This window comes from Lepisosteus oculatus, chromosome 9 (assembly GCF_040954835.1).
Source record: "Lepisosteus oculatus isolate fLepOcu1 chromosome 9, fLepOcu1.hap2, whole genome shotgun sequence".
NCBI classification, from domain to species: domain Eukaryota; kingdom Metazoa; phylum Chordata; class Actinopteri; order Semionotiformes; family Lepisosteidae; genus Lepisosteus; species Lepisosteus oculatus.
Window position 1 is genome coordinate 41,651,791 of NC_090704.1, and position 22,184 is coordinate 41,673,974.

Sequence of the window (22,184 nt, forward strand, 5' to 3'; positions counted from 1 at the left end):
ACGAGGTCAGTTTTAGTTCGCCCTGTGCCGGCTGCTGTGGCCCGCATGTGGTGCAGGTGGATACGAGCTCCCTGGACGGAGTGTGGGCTGCGCTTCGCTCCAGCCAGCCGGTAAAGAACCGTTCGCATGAGCTAATTCTTCCTGACATCGACCGTCGGCTCCTTTATTTATAGCGGTAGAGAATTATCTGAGATCCCAGAGAGCTGAGGGTCAGTTAAAGGACTTGAGTCCTGTGCTGTTGTTGATATTATTATGTAGAATAGCAGTGGCAAAAAGTACAAAACACTTTATCACATCACCATATAGGCATGCATTTCCTCTAAATTTCCCTCACGGGATCAATAAAGTATCTAAAACTCAGAACCAGCTGGAGGAATTAAATAGAAAATGTATAATACTGAGTATTTAATAACATGCTAAAGCTTCTGCAGCACTCCCTCAGAAGCAATGGATCGCATTCATGGCATCGGGTAGGCAGGATATTGGGGTCTGAGTCAGGTTATAGTTTGCTTTAGGACTGATTTAGTTCTAGGAACATTGCCAAGGGCCAATAAACACAATGGCATCATCATAACCACTTAGAAAGCTTGTGGCTCATTATTGCAAGCGACACACTTAGAGCTAAGAACATAAGATTATATTGGTTATAAATGAGAGGAGCCCTTCAGCCCATCCAGACCATTTGGTAGTTAGTAGCTAATTGATCCAAGAATCTCATCTGTCTGTTTTCTTGAAAGAAGCCATGGTCTAAATGAGAGCAGCTCCCCATTCTGAGGAAATAATGCATGAGATTACTAACAGCCCTGGTGTATCGAGAGTCGATCTGAAGTGTATGGGGTTTCAGTGGGGTGAGGCGATGCCTCTGCAGGCTGTTTGTGCTGATTTGCAGAACACATTGGGTTAAGCAGCGATATTTAATCCACAAGTCATGCCAATGAGTACTCTTTTTTTCTTGGAGGTGATTTGGAATTCTGGTGACAGAATTGATCCAGTTTAATAATCTTGCTATTCCATGCAAGTGGCAGGTGCTGATTGCACGATTACTGTTCTTGTTAAAAAAAATATCAGAAAAGGGAGTGTTATTTTTTCGAGCTTTGTTCAAGCAGTGCATTTGCCTTTTGCGATACTTGAAGCCGGGTCCTCAGAGACCTCTAGGTAATTTGTGTCTCTGCATGATTCCACAGGACCTCCGCAGCGCTGAGGTCTGAGGCTGGCCTGCAAAGGGTGTGCTTTTTTCAGCCCTTGAAGGAAATTCTGAAGCGACAGCCCAGAAATGATAGAAATGACAGTTGCTGGGTCTCACACAGAGAGATTGTATAACTCCTTCCTGCCTGGGCAGGTTTGGGGGTAAAGATGTAGGATTCAAGAGCTTTTTCCTGGAGGTCTTGTGGAGGAACCCTAGAGTTATGTACTGTTACAGCTTTCTTTGTGTGTTATTTTAACACCAGCGGCAAAAATATTAAAATATGAAATACTGGGTGAGAGCTGTTCAGGTTAGTTGTATGCACTGCTACTTGAATATCTGTTTCCATTTAGACAAGGTCATCAAGCCTTCAGAGTAAAAATGCTTGTGCAATTTAGGCCAGAATAAAGAACTAGAATTTCCAACAGGTTTACATTGCATCATTATGTAGGCAATACATTATAGTGCAATATAGTAATTAGTGAGCGCTATAATAATATCTTAAGATAGAGCTGCAGACAGAAGCTCAGGTAAGCTCCTCGTCCCTTAAGAGCTGTGCATCCTTGCGCTGCCCTGTAGTAACTCCTGTTTGTGCTGCTAAGAACACTGGGCTTTTCCATAAACACCCTCAGACCAGTGACGTTCACACCTGACCTCTTTGAATGGAAGCCTCCCTTGCAGCATTCCCTTTTTAAAAAAAAATCAGAACAGATGTTTCTTTTCCAGCTGGCAGATGATACAGTAGGTGCTGGTGTGAAAGGTGTGACTGGGAAAGGTGTTGTGTCAACCCTGATTGATGGATGGATACAAAACAAAAATGCCAGCCGGAGATACGGGAGAAAAGCTGATTTTTATTATCACTGTGAAATCATCCGAGGAATAAACCAAACCCCCCCCAAAAAGATCCTTTCCACTATTTTTCTTTCCTGACACGGCATGCCAGACCTCCTCACAGATAATCTAAAGGCTAACGAGCTCTGTTTCTCATTACATTAAACTGCGGGTTGATAGGTGTTGGATCTGGTGTTTAAAGTAACTTTATAGTCCTCCTATGACTGGCTCCATTGAGACACTACTCTCGGCTCTGATTGTGAGTCCGTGATGAGTCTATGGTATCAGCACTGCCTGTAACTTCATACTGTAAAGTGGCGCTGGGAAAAGGCTCAGCTAGGATCGGCTGGGCAAACACCCTGAGGAGGAGGAGGATTATTTAAGGGGCTCTGCTGAACGGCAGGGTCTCGACTGCGGTCCCCCAGTTCGGAGAGCGAGGAGTGGGGCGCGCTTTGAGTCATCTGACGTGAGGGTGCTGCAGTGAATTCTGGGAACCGACTGATTGAACTACTGCTTCTGAATTTGTTTCTGCGCCTGCCTCTCTGTGGCATCTCTTGCCTTGCTATCCCCCGAAATGTCCTAGTGAGAGGTTTGCTTCTACAGGGAAGAGTTGGCTGAGGGTTTTAAAGGGATTTCTTCTTCGAGCTTTTGGCTGGGGGGGTTGGGGTGGCTCCCACTACTGTCAACAAGAGTTGAGTCTTCGTTACGAAGTGACAACACACTGGCAGAGGAATGAAACCTTTTGGACTGTGGAAGGGGTGGGAGTGTTGGGTTCTCTAGCGAATTGGTACTTGTGCAAGCAGCAGTATTTCTTTTGCAGTGCTTTGGAAGGGAGGTCCTGACCAGAACATCATTCAGAAAGTCAGCTTTCGCTTTGATCAACCAGGCACCAGAAGGTGTTCTCCAGTCCCACTCGCTTGTGAACCTTGCCCTGAGAGTGTTTTGCACCTCTCTAGACGTAGATTCGGAAGTAGCAGGTTAAGCATGAAATTACCATTAGCTTTCTGGTATTTTCAGATGTACATAATGTGGAAGCGAACGACTGTGAAAAAGTAACAGTGATATTGAACGATCCATAGCTCTCCTTGATTCCCCCAAATCCTAAACGCAATCCTATCTGACTGGGGTCCTCGCTGCTACACGTGTGTGCGCTTTTCTGCCGCCAGCCTGGGATTCCTTGCATGTGCTGCTGGTGTGGGGCCTTTCTCCCCCCGTCCACTAGGGGTCAGTACTCCCAGAGAGAGGAGCTGTCCACACAGTCGGTGTCGGCCTTCAGGGTGCCGCCCTGGTCCCCTCGGAGGTACTTGCCGTTCTTGCCCTTGATGGCCACGCGCCCGTGCTCCAGGAACTCGAAGAAGAAGTCCTCGGGCACCTCCCCGTCCGAGCACACCAGGCCGGAGCTGGAGATGTACCAGAACTTCCCCCCCGAGCCTGCATGGGGAGGAGAGAGGGGAGTCACAGGTGAGCCGACCCCTCCTCGTCAGTCCTCGCCGAAGAGGGACAGCAGCCCCATCGCAGACACCTCCAGTGTGCTTGTCCCGATCAAGAAGACGTAAAGGGGAGCTGCAGCGCTATTTTTATATTTCTGGGTCAGAAAGAATCAGCTCTGACGAGTGCGTTTCAAACCACGATGAAAGTAACATGTACACGGTAACGCGTTAAACCTTGCATCACAAAATAGTTTCCAGGCGTGCACAGTGCCATGTTCAGCGATTCCGAACGAGGTAACAAAACATCCAGAGACACGGACTTATTACATTATATAAAGCAGGCTTGTGAATACATCTCTTTCAATCCAGTAGAAATTTGCTCTCGACTTGGGAGTCGACTTGCAATCTCAAACAACATGGACACTTGCAGCACTTTCAAAAAGTTCACAATTTTGTGCTTAATTCCAAATGTGAAATTGTTTTCTATACTGTCACTGAATTTATTTTGCTACCAAGATTTAATAACTGGTCTGAGAAATTGGGACTGCATTTCCCCTTTAAGAACAAGAAAAAAATATTCTTGCACTTGTATAGCACTTTTCAAGGTAATGGGGACTCCCCTGCACCACCACCAATGTGCAGCCCCACCTGGATGATGTGACGGCAGCCATTGTGCACCAGTACGCTCACCACACACTAGCTCTCAGTGGGGAGGAGAGCAGAGTGATGAAGCCAGTTCATAGATGGGGGTTATTAGGAGGCCATGATTGGTAAAGCCCAGGGTGAAATACGGCCAGGACACCCTGAAACACCCTGGGATTTTTAATGACTACAGAGAGTCAGGACTTCAGTTTAATGTCTCATCTGAAGGACAGATGAAGAAAAAACAAAAAGGCAAATGTCAAAAGCAGGCCATTCAGCCCATCAGTGCTCATCATTTTCCAGCACACTAAAAGTTTATCATACCATCAGGCCTTAACTTGAAAGATCCCAGAATCTCTGCATCCACAACATACCCTTGTAATCCAGTTTCCCTTCACTGAGCACTGCAGCCATTCAGTATCTTAATTCCTGGAAAGAGTCATGGCAACCCAGAGCCTATCCCTGGATAATAGAGCAAATATTGGGATTGAGAGTTCAAAACCATTCTGTCAGTGGACAGGACACCAGCCCATTGCTGAGGGCATCTGCCTTTTCTTGTATTGGTTCAAATTGTGCTTTCTACAGGTTTAAGGTAAATGACTGCTTGCCAAACTCAATTTGAATGTAAGAGGAAAGTAAGCCAGCTTTATTAGTTGCCTTTAAAGTAATGACAAGATCACCGAAGTTTCCTTTCAGACATTGTAAACTAAAATTGGTACTGGATTGCGTTCCTTTTACCTCTCCAAGAAAAATAACTAATTTTGGAGAGTTTGGGCTGCTGTTCTCTGGAATGCTTACTTACATAGTTTTTTTTTGTCTGTGTTTGACTTTCCTTTCTGTACACATGCAGAAAAAAATTGATGTGTCAATCGCAGGCCAAAAGTCAGTTACAGTGATTAAAAACAGCCTTATTTTTTTAAACAGGGCTGTGGCGGCCAAACAGATTAATGAGAATCTACACCCTTTCATACTATTGCAATGTAAAAAGAGCCAATATTGATGAAGGGAATATCTGAGAAAGTTCCATGAAGCATGAGTCATTTACTCATATGACATCCTACATTGCAACAGGTTTTGTTTTTCTGAACAAACTACTACCTAAACTATACCAGCCCTGTGAATCGCCTGACAGGTCTGTTCCAGAGATAGCGTCAGACACGTGAAATCTTATCTTAAAGCTAGTGTGTCAGCTGTGATGTTGTGATATACTGAAAGAATCATAGGACCATAGTCCAGGGCTTAGGTCAAGCCTCATTGTCACCAGCATTAATGTTTGGGTATAAGCTCCTACAAAGTGCTTGTTCTTTATCCTAGTGTCACTGAAGACCATTGGTACTGGATGGTTGTTTGCAAGGTACACAGTCATGTCATCATGTCTGTAGTGCAGTATGGCCTGGGTGTTTGTGCTGCTTGTTGGGTGGTCGTGTGGCAGTTACACAAGAGGCGCTTCTTTACCCAAAGAGTTGTGGGAGTATGGAACAAGCTACCCAGCCCTGTTGCTGAAGCTGATACCATGGCTTCATTCCAGAAGTGGATGAATAAGATCCTCAGGCCAACGACCTACTAACTGCCAATTGGGCTGGATGGGCAGGACCTCCTCCTCTTGCTTGCAGCCTGTGTCAGCTTTCTAATGTACCTTTGATCTGGTAGGCACCGTCGCTGAAGAGTAGCGTGAAGATGTCGTAGACGGAGCGGTTGGCATCCAAGGTGTTGGAGCTCTTGTGGTGGCACACGAAGCCGTTCTCCCCGCGCAGGATCAGGATCGGCCGGTTGATCAGCTTCAGCAGGAGCTCCTCATCCTCACCTGAGAGCAGAACGACAGAGCATGCCAGCGCTGAGCTGCCGGAGGCTCTGAAGTGGGGTGTGGGCATGGGCACAGGTGTGTGTTTTCTGCCTTAGCTGACGGCGGGGATCGTGGATCGTTAGGGGAGCCATACAAAGGGATAGGGATAGCGAAGGAATAGTGCGGAATCCGCACGTCCGCAGCTGCAGGACACTCACCCACGGAGTCGCTGACCGCTGCCAGCTGGCCGTTCTTCTTGGTGCAGACGTACTTGCCGTTGCCGGCCCTGAGCGCCACCCTGCGCCCCCGCCACTCGATATCGAACATGGTGTTGGCAGCTCTGCCAGGGAGAGCAGACAAGCAGAGATGTTAACCTGTGTGTGAGTGTGTGTGTGCGATTTCATGCGTGTGTGGGAGCGAGGGTGCGATGAGTGTGTTGCAAGTGAGTGTGCGAATGAGATTTTGTGTGTCCGAGCGAGTGTGTGAGTGTGCAAATGAGATTTTGGGTGTTCGAGCAAGTGTGTGAATGAGATTTTGTGTGTGCGAGCGTGTGTGTAAATGAGATTTTGTGTGTGTGTGTGCAAATGAGATTTTGTGTGTGCGAGCGATTGTGCAAGTGAGTATGTTGCAAGTGAGTGTGTAAATGAGATTTTGTGTGTGCGAGTGTGTGTGCAAATGAGAGATTTTGTGTGTGCGAGCGAGTATGTGAGCAAGTGTGCAAATAAGATTTTGTGTGTGCGAGCAAGTGTGTGAATGAGATTTTGTGTGTCGAGCGAGTGTGTAAATGAGATTTTGTGTGTGTGAGTGTGCAGATGAGATTTTGTGTGTGCGAGCGATTGTGCAAGTGAGTGTGTGAAAGATTTTGTGTGTGCGAGCGAGTATGTGAGCAAGTGTGCAAATAAGATTTTGTGTGTGCGAGCAAGTGTGCGAATGAGATTTTGTGTGAGCGCGAGGGTGTGTGCAGGTCAGTGTACGAATGAGATTTTGTGTGAGTGCACTGTATGTGTGCAATGCGTTTGTGCAAGTGAGTGTGCGAGTGTGTGGAGGAGAGATTTTGTGTGAGTGCGAGAGAGTGTATGTGTGAGTGTGTGCAAATGTGTGAGATTGTCGAGGGATCAGTTGGAAAAGGATGTGCTTATGGTACAGTATGTAGTCAGGATTTCAAACCAAGCGCAGGGGAAATGCCAAAGCCTTTCATTTCATCTCAGAAGCATGTACTCGGTAAAGTGCAGAAATTAGAACAACATTGCTAAAATACCTTACTGCTAAGAAAGATCTTTCCAGCTTTTGAGCATCTAGTTTCACCGTTTTGATTTTAAAGGGCATGTTTCCATGTTTTGAATTAAAAAAAATAATTTAAAATTCGATTTTAAATAAATTTCCTGACCTGTCATGACTAGGAATGTTAGCTTATAGGAAGCCCTGTAATTGGGAAAATCGGTCTACTCTCTTGAGGAAAAATTTAGATTTGTAGTTCAATGTTTTGCTTTGTATTCCGATTACTTGTGTGTGGAGGAAGGAACTGTATGCGGTCATGAGGTTATTTGGGTCTGTAAAGAATCAGTTCCTCTGTTCACTTTGCGCTATTCAAAATTAAACAGGCAGGCAACGCATATTGTTAAGGAATTAGAGGGGGCTGCTCAGAAGAGTGTTTGATATCTGTAGAAAATGTTGATGAACGTGCACTAATAAACCCACTTTCAAGGACTAGTGGCTCTCCCAATCAGTTCCTGCTATTGGGCATTCTGGACTTTGTGACGTATGGGTGTCTGGGTGAGAGGAAAAGCAGTGCACACTTAACAAGGGAAGGAGAGGGGATGTAGAGGGGTACAGAGTGGCTCCTCACATTTCGGTTGCTGTGGACTGGACGCCCCCATGAGAGACCAGTGTCCAGTAGGTGCCCCCGTTGGTTCTGAACATGCATTTCTTAGTCTCCTTGTCAACCTCCATCTGGAAAGTCTCCTGGTCAGTCTCGTCATCCTGATTGGCTGAGATGCTCACACCTAGAGATGTTGGAAAACAGGACAGGTGAAGCTCATCTTCGCTTTTGCTGCTGAGTCAGAGCGTAGCTGGAGAGACCAACAAGGGGACCACAGCCCTTTCATCAGCTTTGCTCAGCACTGTGGTAAAAAATGCAGTTTCCTAGTTTTTCACCAGTTTTTTAATGCATTGCCATACTCTATAAACTGCTTTTCTGTTTTCCTTCTTTCACAATAAGTAAGCCTTTCACCAAGATTTAATCTTGCCAATTCTACCAGGAAATTAATGTGGGGGAGGTATTTTGATGTTACAACCATCTGATGCCAAATTAGTGGTGCGACATTTATTCCTCCCCCCCCAGCCACCTTCCTGTGCCGTGGCTCTGGCTCTTATCCCGTGACCTTGGGACTGCTGTGCCCTTGGAAAGCTGTGGTTTAGTCTTCCTGTCCACTGCACAGCTCATCACAGCAGGACAGTCCTCATCTCCTGCCAGTACGGGCATTGACACACCTCCTGCACAACCTCCCTGCCCACACACACATGAACACGGACGCACACTGTGAGCCCTCAGACACCAGCTACAGTTCTGTCTTGTTTGTTTTTCGGAGCTTTATTGATCAAACCAGCATTCGCAGCATTATATTTTCGGAAATGAAGAAGCAGGGAAACAAGCCTCCCGTTTCAACTTACAGTGACCTAAAACAAGCCAAGTGTGGATTAATGTTTCACCTATTTCTGAACGAAATGTGAGACAAAAAATCATTTTACTGAATATGCAGCAATATGCAGGGAACACACAGGAGATTCGCAATGAGATTTATCGAATTAAACCACACTGTTCTGAGAAGCCTAGTATTAAGAGTGCGGTGAAGACAATAATTTTAGAGAACAAAGGGAGTATTGCTATGTTTTTTTTTTCTTTTGACTGCTCTTTAATCTACTGTGTCCTCATGAATCTGTAATGAATTTCAAGCAAAACAAAAGTTATTCACGCACCCTAAAAATGTAGGGGCCGCTCACATCTTTGCTTAGGTGGGGAATAATGTCACATTCAAAACGTTTGTTTGTTCCTCTGCTTGAAGTCACGTTGAAATTAGTTTTCACTTTCTTACACTTTCAATTGCATCAAAAGGAAAACCAAACATTTATTTGGACGGAGAGCAATGATCAGGTTTCAGATATCATTACCAGAAGGCTGTATTTTGTAGGCTGTTCAAATCCCAGGTGAGACACCGCTGTTGTACCTTTGAGCGAGATACTTCACCCAAATTGCTCCAGTAAAAAATAAGTTGGTTTGGTTAAAAGCATCAGCTGTACAAATAAATAATCTAAAAGTAAGAGGGAACAAGTCTCCTTATCAGCATATCTTTCTGATGGTTTAATGTGGATTTACATTGAAATTCAATATTCTGTTCCATGGTTTAATGGAAAAATCCTAAGGTTGAGTGTAAATCAGGCCCATTAGTGATATTAAGGCTAAAGTGCTGCTGTACAGAGTGTTCCAAGCGTGCACTGGAGGTAAATGCTGTCTGCTACACTGCTCTTCAGCAGCTTTTGCTTTGCGCTTACTGCAGCCCACAGCGCAGTATTCCCTCAGTCACTGTCCTTAATTCCTAATCGCCTGTCTCATCAGGTAAAGAAATAAGTGCACCAATGAAAGCGAATGTAGCAGATTGTGTCTGATGCCTAAATTAGATGCCACAGAAATATCCCTCAACCATTTCCTTAATCCTTTTACCCCCCACCCCCCCCCATGCCCTGTAGCTGTAATACCTTTGGTGGTGAAATGCAAATCTGAGGCTAGTCTGGTGTGTGGGGGGAGTTTAAGCAGCTTTGCTCGTTGTTTCTGCAATATTTTACCATAGTCTGGAAACACGTAGGCACAACTCGCTTGCTGCCGTGGGACAGCGCAGCCCTGAGCAGACCCTTCTGCACCTGGACGCAGGCCCTGGAAATAGCTGGGTTTGAGCTGTGGTCTGAGCTGTCTCCAACCTTGTGGCCATTAAATGCATTTTTCGCACTGACTGTCAGACTGAGCGAACCTAGTGACCTTGTCTCCTGCCTGCCTGATCCTGTATATCTCCTGGTTGCGTCCAATCGCCCGGTACCTCTCCCTCTCACCCGTACCAGCCTGTGCCCACCAGAGAGAGGCGCCTTCTCCCGAGTTTTAGGAGCATGAGTTTAATAATAATAATAATAATAATAATAATAATTGCTTACACTTATATAGCGCTTTTCTGGACACTCCACTCAAAGCGCTTTACATTTTAATGGGGACACCCCTCCACCACCACCAATGTGCAGCATCCACCTGCTGCACGGGTGGTTTAGAGCCTCCTGGCAGCAATCTCCCTCTGCTCTTTCTCCCACTGCTCTTTCTAGAGGCCAGACTTGTAGATTAGTGGAGAGGCCTTTAGATTAAAGAGAGCAAATTCCGTTATTAATGGAGAATTAATTAATGCCAATAACACCTACTGTATCTGCTGTAACCGCTTGTTATTCATAAAAATCCGATTGTTCCCTTATTCCTAAAGGCCCTTTTAATGCACAACGTAGTGTTGACATGGCTCAAGAACTGGCTGGATAAGAACCTTGGGTGAATTAGTTACCAGCTGTTCAACAGGCTAGCCTCATGGCCCCCTCTCATTTCTAACATGTCTTATGTTCTCATGCAAGTTGTTAACAGCTTCTCTGGTGCATTTGCAATATAATGTGCCATTTGCAAAACCCCAAACTAAAGGGTTACCCCAAACTGGTAGGCTTTCCTTCAGCCACCATCCTGGCTCAGAATGGGACATGTTGCTTGTCCTGGACTCTGATTTTCAGAGTAACGTTAGCTGTTTCTACACTCTTCTTTCCCCTGGCCCTGCCAGGGCAATGCTCAGCCAGTCCCACCTTGCCTCACTTGACTGAGCTTAACTCAGGGTAGTCTGTTCACGATGAGTCCACAGGAGGCAAAAGCAAGTAATGCGTGGCAAACCTGTTAAAGATGCTATTTTGTTTTGCAATTTGCACATTGCATTTAATACAGTGCAATTTGGGGATGTCTTGAAACAAATATCCTTGAAACCTGATAGTGCACATTTGTTTGGAGACCTCCTCCAGTTAGTTTGCAAAGCAGTGAGGTAGTCAACGAGCTTGTTTCAAGCCTGTTGCTTACTTTACCCTTAGTAATGCTTTTTAGGTTATACTGTAGTTCATTCTGTGCAATTAGCTGATTGTGCCAGACTGGTGCAGCACATGGAAACTGATACAGGTATATCACAGGTATTATATGTCACCTTAATGAACCATAAAACATATCACATATTACACAGCTACATAAAAGCTGTTGGGGGTTGTTAAAACTAAAAAAAAACAGAGTGACCTAAACATGCAGGACTTTCAAGTTCGTAGTATTGTACTACATTGAAAAAAAGCCACTCATATTGTAGCATCCATTTCTAATTCATCGCTAAGTTGCTTGGAACTGAATAATTTACTGTAAAACGACTCCGTCCTTCTCTCTGGTTCTTTTTTCTCGCTTGTTGCCAGCTGCAGGCGTGTGTCTCTTTGGGCTTTGAGGTCTGTCTCCATTTCACTCTCCAGGTGGACGGGCCAGGCCAGGCCTGGGTGCTCTCAGACAGAAAGAAGGGGCTGGTGACAGATGTAGATACACTGTAATAGTTTTGTCTGTAGGCACATCCTCTGGTTACCTTCCCCCGAGATAACGAAGTGAGAAATTACAGGGTCCTTAATCAGGCATTCTCCCCACCTCCGCGTTTCCTCTCTGGAGCTTGAATTGTTTACTAATCCCATTAATTAGGGAATACGTCCAAGGCAAAGCTTAAGAATTTCTGTTTAATGAAGCCAGAGTTCCTCAGCTCACCCTCAGTAATTAAGAAACATTCCCCAGACCTGCCTGAAGTCATTTGTTGCGCCGGCTTTAATCTCCCTGAGTCACTTGGTGAAAATGACCTAAACCCATTAGCATGATTACTTACGTTCGGAATTTCTATTAATTGCTTTCAGTGACTGGCCGGTGAAATCACAGGGATCATGCCCACTGCTTTTATTTAGCTGCAAATGTGTTTGTGTTTTTTTTAAATATGATTATCTCCTTTTTTTCTTTATCGTGCAGATTTTTCCTGATAACCTGGCTTAATTATGTTTTTAGGAGGCTGTAATGAATGCTCCCGAAATCAAGTAGTTGCAGCCTGTGAATTGGGCTAACATCCTTGCCCTAGTGTGTAGAATCATGTGAACTCTGTGAGACCTGGGTTTGTAAATTCTACCCAAACTGAACAGTAATTACAAGGAGAATAGTCCTGCAGTGCCTTAAAATCTTCCTCTTTCTGGGATGCTTTCTGAGATGCATCTTTGTCACCAGTATATTCACTGTATATTTTAAAAAGGGGAATGGAGTGTTGTTCACCTCAAGGACAGTGTTTTTCTGACCACATGGACAAAGGGTATAAAGAAATAAGTGATGTAGTGAATGTTGTCAACAGTGATGTACTGTACAAGCATGCACACCTACACTAACAGATACAAGGAGACAAAAAACGATATTAAATATCTAAATATCTCCACTTGTCCATGGGTCTGTTGTCCCATTCAGACATTATTGATTAAATAAGCAGGTCATTGATTAATCACTGTGCAAAAGTGACAAGGCAAAGCAGTGTGCTCCACCTGGGCACGCCCGGCCAGATTGTTCATCTTTGGCGGTGGCTCTGTGGCTAGGGATCTGCGCCTGTGGCTGGAAGGTTGCCGGTTTGTATCCTGCGGCCGGCAGAGGAATCCTACTCCATTGGGCCCCTGAGCAAGGCCCTTAACCCCAGCTGCTCCAGGGGCGCTGTACAATGGCTGACCCTGTGCTCTGACCCCCAGCTTCTCTCCCTGTCTGTGTGTCTCATGGAGAGCAAGCTGGGGTATGCGTAGAGACAAATTCCTAATACAAGAAATTATACACGGACAATCAAATGATATTATCTTACTGTGGCCTGGGATGCGTTGGCTCCATCTATGAGCCGGCTTTGAGCATGCGTTACGTGTTGGGCCCCACCTTTGTGTGGTTGTCTGGTTGGGCTCCAGCCCTCTTGCAGACCTCCCTTTTACGGTTGATCACAATTGGTAGGTAAAGGGCAGTACAGATGCGCCTCTCTTATCTACTGGTGTGCGCTGTAGGGAATAGTGTCTCTTGTAAAGGCTGTGTCTTCTGTTGTAAATTTCACCAACAACTGTAACAGGGAGATAAACATGTCCTGCCTTTGTTTTGCATGTTTACTACCAGAGCATCTTGTTCACAGCACAGTCTCCTGGAGCATGACTTAGAGCACTGTACCCAGAGAGCAGCCCGGCATTACCTACTGTATATGCAATGCAAGGTAATTGGATTGCAAGAGGGTGTAGTATGCCTCTGCGCAGACAGTTCCAGTTGAAGGGGGCTTAATCTCCATCAACTGTTCATGTTAAATGTTCATGTTAAAGCGGTGACTCGAAATGTATAAGCGTCTGACCTGCAGATGCAGAAAAGACAGCTGCAGGAGCAAAGCAAAATGAAATGCATGAAAATGATTATTTTTTTCCAGGATTAAAAATGACCTAGATAAGTTCCAGACCACGTTCTCTGTTCTCACCCAGTTTCTCATCACAGCTGTTGTTCTGTATAAAGTAGTAGCACCTGGATTTCCAGTCCTTTACTATCAGACTATTCAACCACCATCAAACCAAACCAAAATATTATTAAACAGAGGGAAATATTGATCAAATCAATTAAAAACAGGTGGGAGGTCAATGGGCTTTTAACACCCTGTCACCTTTATTGCTTTGGTGTAGCAGTCATACATACTAATACCTTACATACTGTACACCATACATACTCATACTCGTATATCAGACATGCTCATACTCTATGTATGTGACATGAGTTGGCCCCTGACCACGTGTCTCAATGCTGAAATGTCAGTCCAAGCCCTGAAAGCCTGTCTCAGGTTTTAGTTAAGACGACAGTGTGGTTTAGACACCAAGGAAGTTAAAATCATTGTTTTACTTATGTCTAATAGGTACAATAGAGCTTCTGAAAATACAGTGGTACTGTGTCCTCATTCATAGACACGCATTCTGAACACTAGGTTATGAACAGTATGGAAAGCTAGATAAGGGTGGGTGAAGATAAATGAGTACACCAAAGGTCATCCTTGACCATCCATAATGACATCTGCAGGAAGTCAAAAATGGGCTTTGGAAGGATTCAAGCTGAAAAATCACTCTTGCTCTCGGTCAAAAAAGACATCAAGAGACATAATTCAGTGCTGGAAAGACCCTGTATTAAAGAAACCTCCTGGAGGAGGAGCTTATCACCTCATATCCTGGCTCATTCATTATCCCTGACACAAGTGTTTGAGAGTGCAGGCCTTGTAATGACATTCTTAACATTCAGGAAGACCTAAGATGACTTTAACCCTTACCAGTTTTTAGAAACGTAGCCAATTTCCAGCAGCAAGGAGCTGCCAGACTTGCACAACATGCATGGTGCAACCATCTGGGTCTTTCTGTTAACATGCAAATGTGCAAATCTTCTGTTTCATTCCACGGATTGAAGAAGCGTATACTGGGCAAATGCACAGAGCAAACCAGAGAATGGAATCTGTGAGTCTACAGTAACGCAAGCACGCACACAGTTTGCAAAGCTGCGCGGACAGAGCCTGCGCCTCTGAGCCTCGATTACCTTGCCGGATGGAGACGAATCTGCCGTTGGCGGCCTGCAAGACCACCTGGGGGTGGCTCTCCTCCAGGTCGAAGAGCTCGTCCTTGCCGGGCTTGGAGCTGCGGCCCGACCGCAGCGTACCCGTGGGGCCCATGGGCGTCAGATACTTGCCCTCACAGTCCTTGAACGCCAGTTTCCCAGACTTGAACTCCAGGGTGTAGCTGGTGGAGCGGCCGGGCTCCTTCACCAGCTTGCCATCGCTGTTGAGGAAGCGACTGTCGCAGGTCTTGAGGCAGTACTTGCCGTCCAGGTAGAGGAGGGTGAGCAGGGAGTCCACCCCCCAGGGGATGTTGCTGTCGGCGGAGATCTCGTCCTCCTGGGTGGAGAGGTGGGCGTACCGCTTCCGGCTCACGCTCAGCAGGTTGGCCTGCGGGTGCAGGGCCAGGTGGACGGCCCACAGCTCGGGCTCGCCAATGGCCTGGGCGAAGCAAGAGAGGCGGTCCTCCGAACCCCCGAAGTAGCGGGCGTGGGGCTCGGACTGCAGGGCCCAGCGCCCGTCGGACTGGGCGGCGATGAGAAACCGGCAGTCGGGCTCCGGCTTCTCCGCCCCGCAGCTCACCTTCCCGTCTATGTCGGCGGCCAGGTAGCGGCCCAGGTGGCTCCGGAGGTACACCACGGAGCCGTCGTTCTCATCCTGCTCCAAGGTCCAGATCTGCTTCTTCTTCATGCTGGGCGCCGAAGCGTTCACCTTGAAGCCGAAGGCCTCGGCCGTGAGGTAGCGGCTCTCGTGATTGATCAGCCCGAACTGCAGCTTCAGGGCTTGGTGGATCCCGTTGGTCGGCATCGCCACCTGCTCGAGGCAACGAGTTTCGGGACCGAGTTTGGTGGGGAAAGGGAGGTTAGGATGAGGGGAAGGGAGAAATGGGGGAAGAGTCGACAAGTGTCAGCAAAATGGATTGAAAGCTGGGTTTTCTTCTTTCCTTCTTTTAGCTGTGCCTTCGAACGAGGTGAAAGGAGCCCTGTGGATTCTTTGCTAATCTTCTTATCTTATCTGCTTCTGCTCCTTTCCACTTCTCGTCCAAGTTTCTGGCTTCCAATGTTTACAGTGTTTCCTCTTTTTTCCCTTTTGACGTTTTCCTGTTGCTTGTTTCCTCTTTTGTTTTTTTGTATCAGCCCTTCTTCTTTTTTTCTACCTCCCTTCTTCCCTTCGCTGCTCCTTCCCCTTCAAAACTCTGTTCCTCTCTCTCTCCCGGTGGCACGCGCCGCGTACAGGCTGCTGCTCCCCCTCCCCCCGTTTTGTTTCCTAATCAGCTCGGATTAAAGTCAGCAGGACTCAACACCTCAATCAGGCAAGCCGCTGACGTCACCTTGATCCCCGGCAGCTCTCTCCTGACCTCCCTCTTTCCCCGGCACTCTCTCTGTGTCAAGGTCTGCTGTCCCTTGCGAGCCTCGGCCCAGCTCTCCCTGCAGCTCCAGATACCCTGGGGACGACTGAGCTGCTGATCATCTACCGAGAGTCTGCCGACAATGGGGGAGACCCCGCCAGGAGGAGCATCACTGGTTTCCTTCTGCTTTCTCTCGGCTCTCTTCTTCACCGTCCCTTACACGTTTCATCTCCCTGAAGGCCGGCCGTGGCTTGATTGGCGGGCCCCCTTAATTGAGGCACATCTTGGATTACGAGCTTTCCCAGATTTCAATAAGCCAGCCTGAGTGCCACGTTATGTAGGGAATCAGTAGCACAGGGTAACAGAGAGATTTGCACTCCTGTTTCGCACAAAGACCTCTTTCTCCAAGCTCATTTCCTCCACTCAGCCTCTGCACAACTTGGTTCCGATTTCCCTTTCGCCCAACTTGACTTCCGTAGACGTCCCCCAGAGGCTCTTTTGTCCTGTGTTCATCTTTCCTATTCCCCTTCTCCCCACTGCGGCCACTCTGCCAAGGCAGGTTGGCTACAAAGCCAGGTAATGCGATTCCTCCCCAGCGTCAGTGGTCCTCGTCCAACCAAGGGTGTCTGCTTTCCTTTGCACTACCGTATAAAGTTACCGCAGGTCTCTGATTCCAAAACTAAAACACATCCATCCACACTACACATGCTCGCTCACACACACACACACACACACACACACACACACACACACACACACAAACGCTTTGGAAAACAGCCCTCTCCATTCCACCCATCCCTAATCTTCTTTACAACTATCCTGCCACTTCATTAGCCTCTTCTAATCCTCTCAGCCCTCTTTCATGTCACTAACGAACTTTCTTCCATCTGTTCTGTGCCTGGAGAGGGAGCAGACCCGGAGTGGAGAGAGAGGAAGTACAGTCCAAGATGAGAGTTCTTCCGGGGAAAGACAAGACACAAGAGTCTCAAGGCCCTGGTCCTTTCCCAGAATCCCTCGGGGTTGACTGTGTTTAACCCTGGGGGCAACAGCTGGAACCAATCCCACTACCAGTACCTTGGAACCCCTGTTGCCTGTTTTTCACAAAGTGGGTTAAATTGTGCAGCCAAATTGTCGCTCAAGCTTGTTTCCTTTCACCCCCCAGGTATGTTTTGAGGTGAAAAGAGATTCTGAGATGTTTCGAGATTCTTTGTTTTTGGGATAGAGGAATGTCCTTCATCAATAAACCAATTGAAGCTTTTAAGGCTCCTTTTGGTATTTTATGGCTTAAAACACCATATTCAGAATACACTCACCTCCATAATTTCAGATCTGTTTTTTCCTATTATATGAGCAACAGTATGAAATTGTACAAGTGGCCCTTCTGTTTTTCATGGTGCTAAGTATGCGAACATCACTATGGTCCCTTTGTTTTTTTCTCTGTTTTGCTCTTTTCTTTGTATTAAATCAAGGCATTATGACAGAAAACACATTTTATGAATATGTCCCCTCAACACAGAAAAAAAGAAATCTGGTGAAAGAAAAAGCAACACATAGTTCCTGTAAATTCCCAAAGAGACCAGATGGGCCCCATGGTCTCCTCGTGCTTATAACCATTCTTGTGTTTAGCTATTTCTAATCCACTTCCGGGAGATGTTCGTGTTTGTTGGCTGTTGTAATGGGACAGGGTTAATGGGACGAATTAATTAAACCGAGTGGTGGCTCACAGTTGTGATTAAAAATTCCATGGTGTTTCTCGAAAATAATAACAGTGTTACTGGCCAAATTTCCTCCTGGCCTTCACCAGTGATGGCCTCCTAATAATCCCAATCCACTGTATGAATTGGGTTCATCACTCTGTTCTCCTGGCGCAATCTGGCTGCCATCGCATCCTCCAGGTGGTGGAGGAGGGGAGTCCCCATTACCTGTAAAGAGCTTTGAGCAGAGTCCCCAGAAAACTGCTATGTACTGTAAGTGTAAGGAACTACTAATTATGATAATGACAGAATATGATGGACTTCTGTTCAGATTTATCATGGACAGAAATATTGTCCCCCTGGTTTTTATGAACATTCTCAGATATAGATTGTCAAATTTAGGTTGAGATTTTAACTTAAAGGAATCCGAACTGTTCAGCAGGCCTCTGTTGCAAAGCTTTGTAGCTGATGCTTTGATATTTTATTGCTCAAGCATGACATAGGAAGATTCATTTATGCTGACTAACATTTGTCAACAACAGCTGTATTAAGAGACTGTCTACCGTGTGTGCCCAACGCTGGAAAAACTGCGGGTTGTACCGCCGTCATGCACACGTTGTATGCTCTTTTTATCTGTCTAGTGTGCTGTCCCCTTCCTGTAGCAGAGCCTGGACAAGCAAGCGCCTGTTCACTGGTCTCGCCTGAGGTGCTGCTCCAGCATCCTGATGCGATGAAGCAGCCATTCTCTCTCCGGTGGGAGGGCCACACTTATTCCTTCCTGAGCTCTTCTTGACTCTCTCCAGGCTTGACATTGGACAGGCTACGTCAGATCATCACTTTTGCCCAATGGACTCTCTCACTAACAAGGTGATTTATTACTTACACAGTTGAACTTGCTCATAAATGCTCGGTTAATCAAAATGACACCAAAAAAGCTTTCAGTATCACTATGCCCTATTTTAAAAAGTAGAAAAACGCATTTCTTTTAATGCTGGCTGTTTTTGACCCATATGTTGCAGATATATAAACTGATCTAATTTACTGGTTGGTGTCCAGCTCCACTTGAACTCCTTTTTACAGTTTTTAGAATACTGGGTAATGTGCATTTTTGTATGTATTTTAAAAAATCCCATAAAAATCCATTGATTTTCTAACTGCTTTATCCAATGCAGGGATGCTGGGGGAGCTGGAGCCAACCCAACCAGCAGGGGGCACTTGACACATTCTGGATGGGACACCAGTCCATCACAGGTCTCATACAGATATTAGTTTTAATTTCATATGTAGCATAAAGCTGATGTTACGCACAATTACACTTTTTCAGGACATCATTTGAAAACTAAAGTTGAAGTCCAATACGCTCAGCATGTCACTGCCGGAATGGAATTCAACATTCAACTTGGTAAAGCAGGTAGGAGGAATTTATTTTCAGATTTCTGCTTTTGCCTTTTCGAGTCAATCCCACACCCCCCACGGGCATGTGAGACAAAGGCCCCAGAGATTTACTTCAAACAAGTTGCCTGGTCGGAAAGTAAGAGCCCTTGTATCTCTTTTGTTGGGTTATTGATCCGGTCGTAATTGGAAAGCGAGATTGTGCAGGGACAATGTGTGGCGTTAATGAGGTTCAGGTATGCTAATAAAAAGGTTCTGATTTCTAATTCCCGTCTTTTATCTCTGAGATGACAAGTATTGAGTTACCCATCCAACATTCAGACACACTCCTTCCTTCCTTGTGCATCCCTCCGGACCCGGATAGATTTCCTATCATTATTTCATTGCCCTGCTCTCCATTTCCTCTCTTCCTCCCTCTCCCTCCCTGCTCCTCTTGCTCTCTCCCCTCTTCATAAAACTGATCAGATTACCATGCTGAAATCTGCTCTGCCTTTGTGAGGCTTGTAGTCCTTTCACAGGCTCACTAGTTTTCCTGCAAGACGCTCACATCGCACTTGACTGCTGTTCCACACACTTGAACACTCCCAAGATTTCACTGCATTCCACTGCGCTCAGACCTGCACCAAGTCCAGGGCTGTGTTCTGTGTCTCAACTCATTGGAGTGTTGCACTTAACCTGTTTTAGGTTTCCCTTATTGCACAGGGGTTTAATATATACTGCTGCCACATTCCTGTAATCAGAGAAGGCACAGATCTCTATGGAGCAGGAGGGGGCATAATTATTGCAGGCGTTCGACTGTAGATTTGTTCAGTTGCTCACTTTCTGTAAGTGAAACTCACATGACACACAGCCTGATGTTGATGTTGCCTGTTTTTTTTAAGGGGCACAAGGGCGAAGGCGCTGTTATTATTTGATGGGTTAATCGATCAATGTGAGGTTTTTTAAAACGTGTTTCTGCCTATGTAATAACTGCAATATATAAGAGTGGAAATCATCCCATTTTCACCCAAACCTTCTGACAGAAGTGAAGGAAAATATTTCTGATTCAGTTAAAATTGTTAGTGCACTAATGTAGATGTCAGTCTTTTCAGTAAGTGCCTCTTTTAAGCTCATAGTTTATTGTTTAGAACTACTGATTGGTTGACTCTCATTGGCAGAAGTGGAATGGATAATACAGCACCAAGATCTATAGACTGTATATAGACAGAAGTGTTCAAGTCGGAAACTGTGTCAGCATGTGAGCTATAAATAATCAAATACTGGTTAATTCCAGGCTAACATGTCATAGCAATGTCATAAAAGATATGATATTTTAGCAAATGTTGAAGAATGTTTCAGAACAGAAGTTTTAGAGAATGGATTGATGGGGTGTTAGAAAGAGACGGTCCAGCTGCTTTAGCAGGCTTTAGGATCAGGTCTCCATGCTCGACAAGCAGATGTCCCTAGGTCTGTCCTCCCGTAAAGTCATGGCTACAGACGCACATAAGAAACCGAATCCTGTACTCAGGGCAAAACCTACTGGTAATGCATTCATTCTGCTTTTGAAATGTTCAGGAATACAGATCTGTGAATTCATGTACAGTTCAGAGACTACAGATGCCATCTGTGCACTACATAATTGCATAACTGCACACAATTGCAGAAACTGCGCACTTGGCTAATTTCCAGTTACCTGGATCCCATACTGAGACAGCCCCCTAGTGGCCGACACCTCTCCCTGCAGCCTCCAGCACGTTTTGTGTGAAGTTTTTTGCCCTGTAAACCAAAAGGACTAAAAGTTGAACTGTTCAACTGCAAATCAGTTTCCTCGTGCATGAGTCAGACCCTGTGCTTCCTTATTTCTTCTTGTCCAGGTTATCACATTCCCTGCCTTTCCGAGTCTCCACTGTTGAGACCAAAGGGGTATCTTGTTTTGTTTTGTGGAGATGACGTACCTTTCTAGCCCAGCTGTCCAATAAAAAGGAAGCTGAGAGCAGTCAGAAATAATTGATCCCACCCGGGGAGCCTGAATGTCTGAGGACAGGGGCTCAGTCCAGTAGGCGAACACAAACCCAAGAGCGTGCTCTCCAGTCCATTACACTGTCCAGTCTCCTTTTTTTGTAGTTTTTAAAAACCACAAAATGGCTTCCATGTGCCCTTCTGCTCCCCTTCCCCACCTACCTAGACCCTTGTGTTTCTAGGTCAAAGCTAAAGTCAAATCCAGAGGGAGCGTGTCTCACTTGGAGGGGCAGACACCTGGAGGATCTTTTGATGGGGAGATTGAATTGCAGGAGTAATCTCTCTTAAAGACTGCTCAGCACACATGAATATGTCACGAACAGTAGTTAAGCCAAGAAGTACAGTTTCATTCCCACTAATCCCTAACCCGAACTGACCCTTTGGGTTGTCTTGCATTGCTCTAGGAAAGAGCTTCTGTTATGTTTAGAGACACCTTAGGGCTCCAGTCTATTTCAGACAATGAATTTTAAATGTATTCCTGCCATCTTACATATACTGGAAGGACAAAGCTGTGTCTGTTACTCTCAGTTGCATTAAAGAAAAAGTCAGATGCGTGTCCTTTAATAATCAATCAAAAGTCTTTCAGAGGGGCTTTTTATGTCCTGGAAGTAAAAACCCCTTGTCTGTTGTATTATTTGTGTTGACCTTTGACAGATCAAACAGATCTTCACCAGAACCCACATTGTTTAATTGCCCTGTCTCTTTATTAAAGCTCAGGTGATGACCTAAACCAGCTCAAATATTCTATCAGCAAGTACCGTGTGAGCAAGACTGATTATTGCTCAATTCCGGCTGTGTACAGATGATGTAGCCAGCTCACATTGCACTGCCAGCTTCATAAAACCCTCTTTTTTTAACACACCCTTCTTAAACCAATCCAAACTGTTAAATACAAAACAAACTAGGGGTGATTAGATCACAAAGTTCACTTGGAAACTGTGTAAAATGGGCCTATGTAAAACTAGATCTGGGAAACAGAAGAACTATAAGCTTCTTTTTCTGCCAAATCATACTGCTCATGGCCTTGCATTGGTATCAAATGAAATGCTGAGACGGCACAAAAAATATCAAAGGATTCTTCCAAAAATTAATGCCAAAGATAAAACAATATTGTCCAATAAAGCACATGGACTTTAGGGAAGATCCATGATCAGGTTTGGACATAAACACCCCTA

At 45.6% G+C, this 22,184-nt stretch overlaps 1 protein-coding gene across 1 annotated transcript; it reads right to left on the reverse strand.

Moving 5' to 3' along the window:
• Positions 1-1,988: 1,988 nt before the first annotated feature.
• fscn2b (fascin actin-bundling protein 2b, retinal) lies at positions 1,989-16,657 on the reverse strand. Its single transcript, XM_006635159.3, has 5 exons — positions 14,562-16,657; positions 7,716-7,872; positions 6,088-6,209; positions 5,723-5,890; positions 1,989-3,445 (listed from the first exon to the last, which is right to left on the reverse strand). Exons 1-5 carry the CDS (start codon positions 15,382-15,384, stop codon positions 3,240-3,242), a joined length of 1,476 nt encoding a protein of 491 aa, XP_006635222.1. The 5' UTR covers positions 15,385-16,657; the 3' UTR covers positions 1,989-3,239.
• Positions 16,658-22,184: the final 5,527 nt, after the last annotated feature.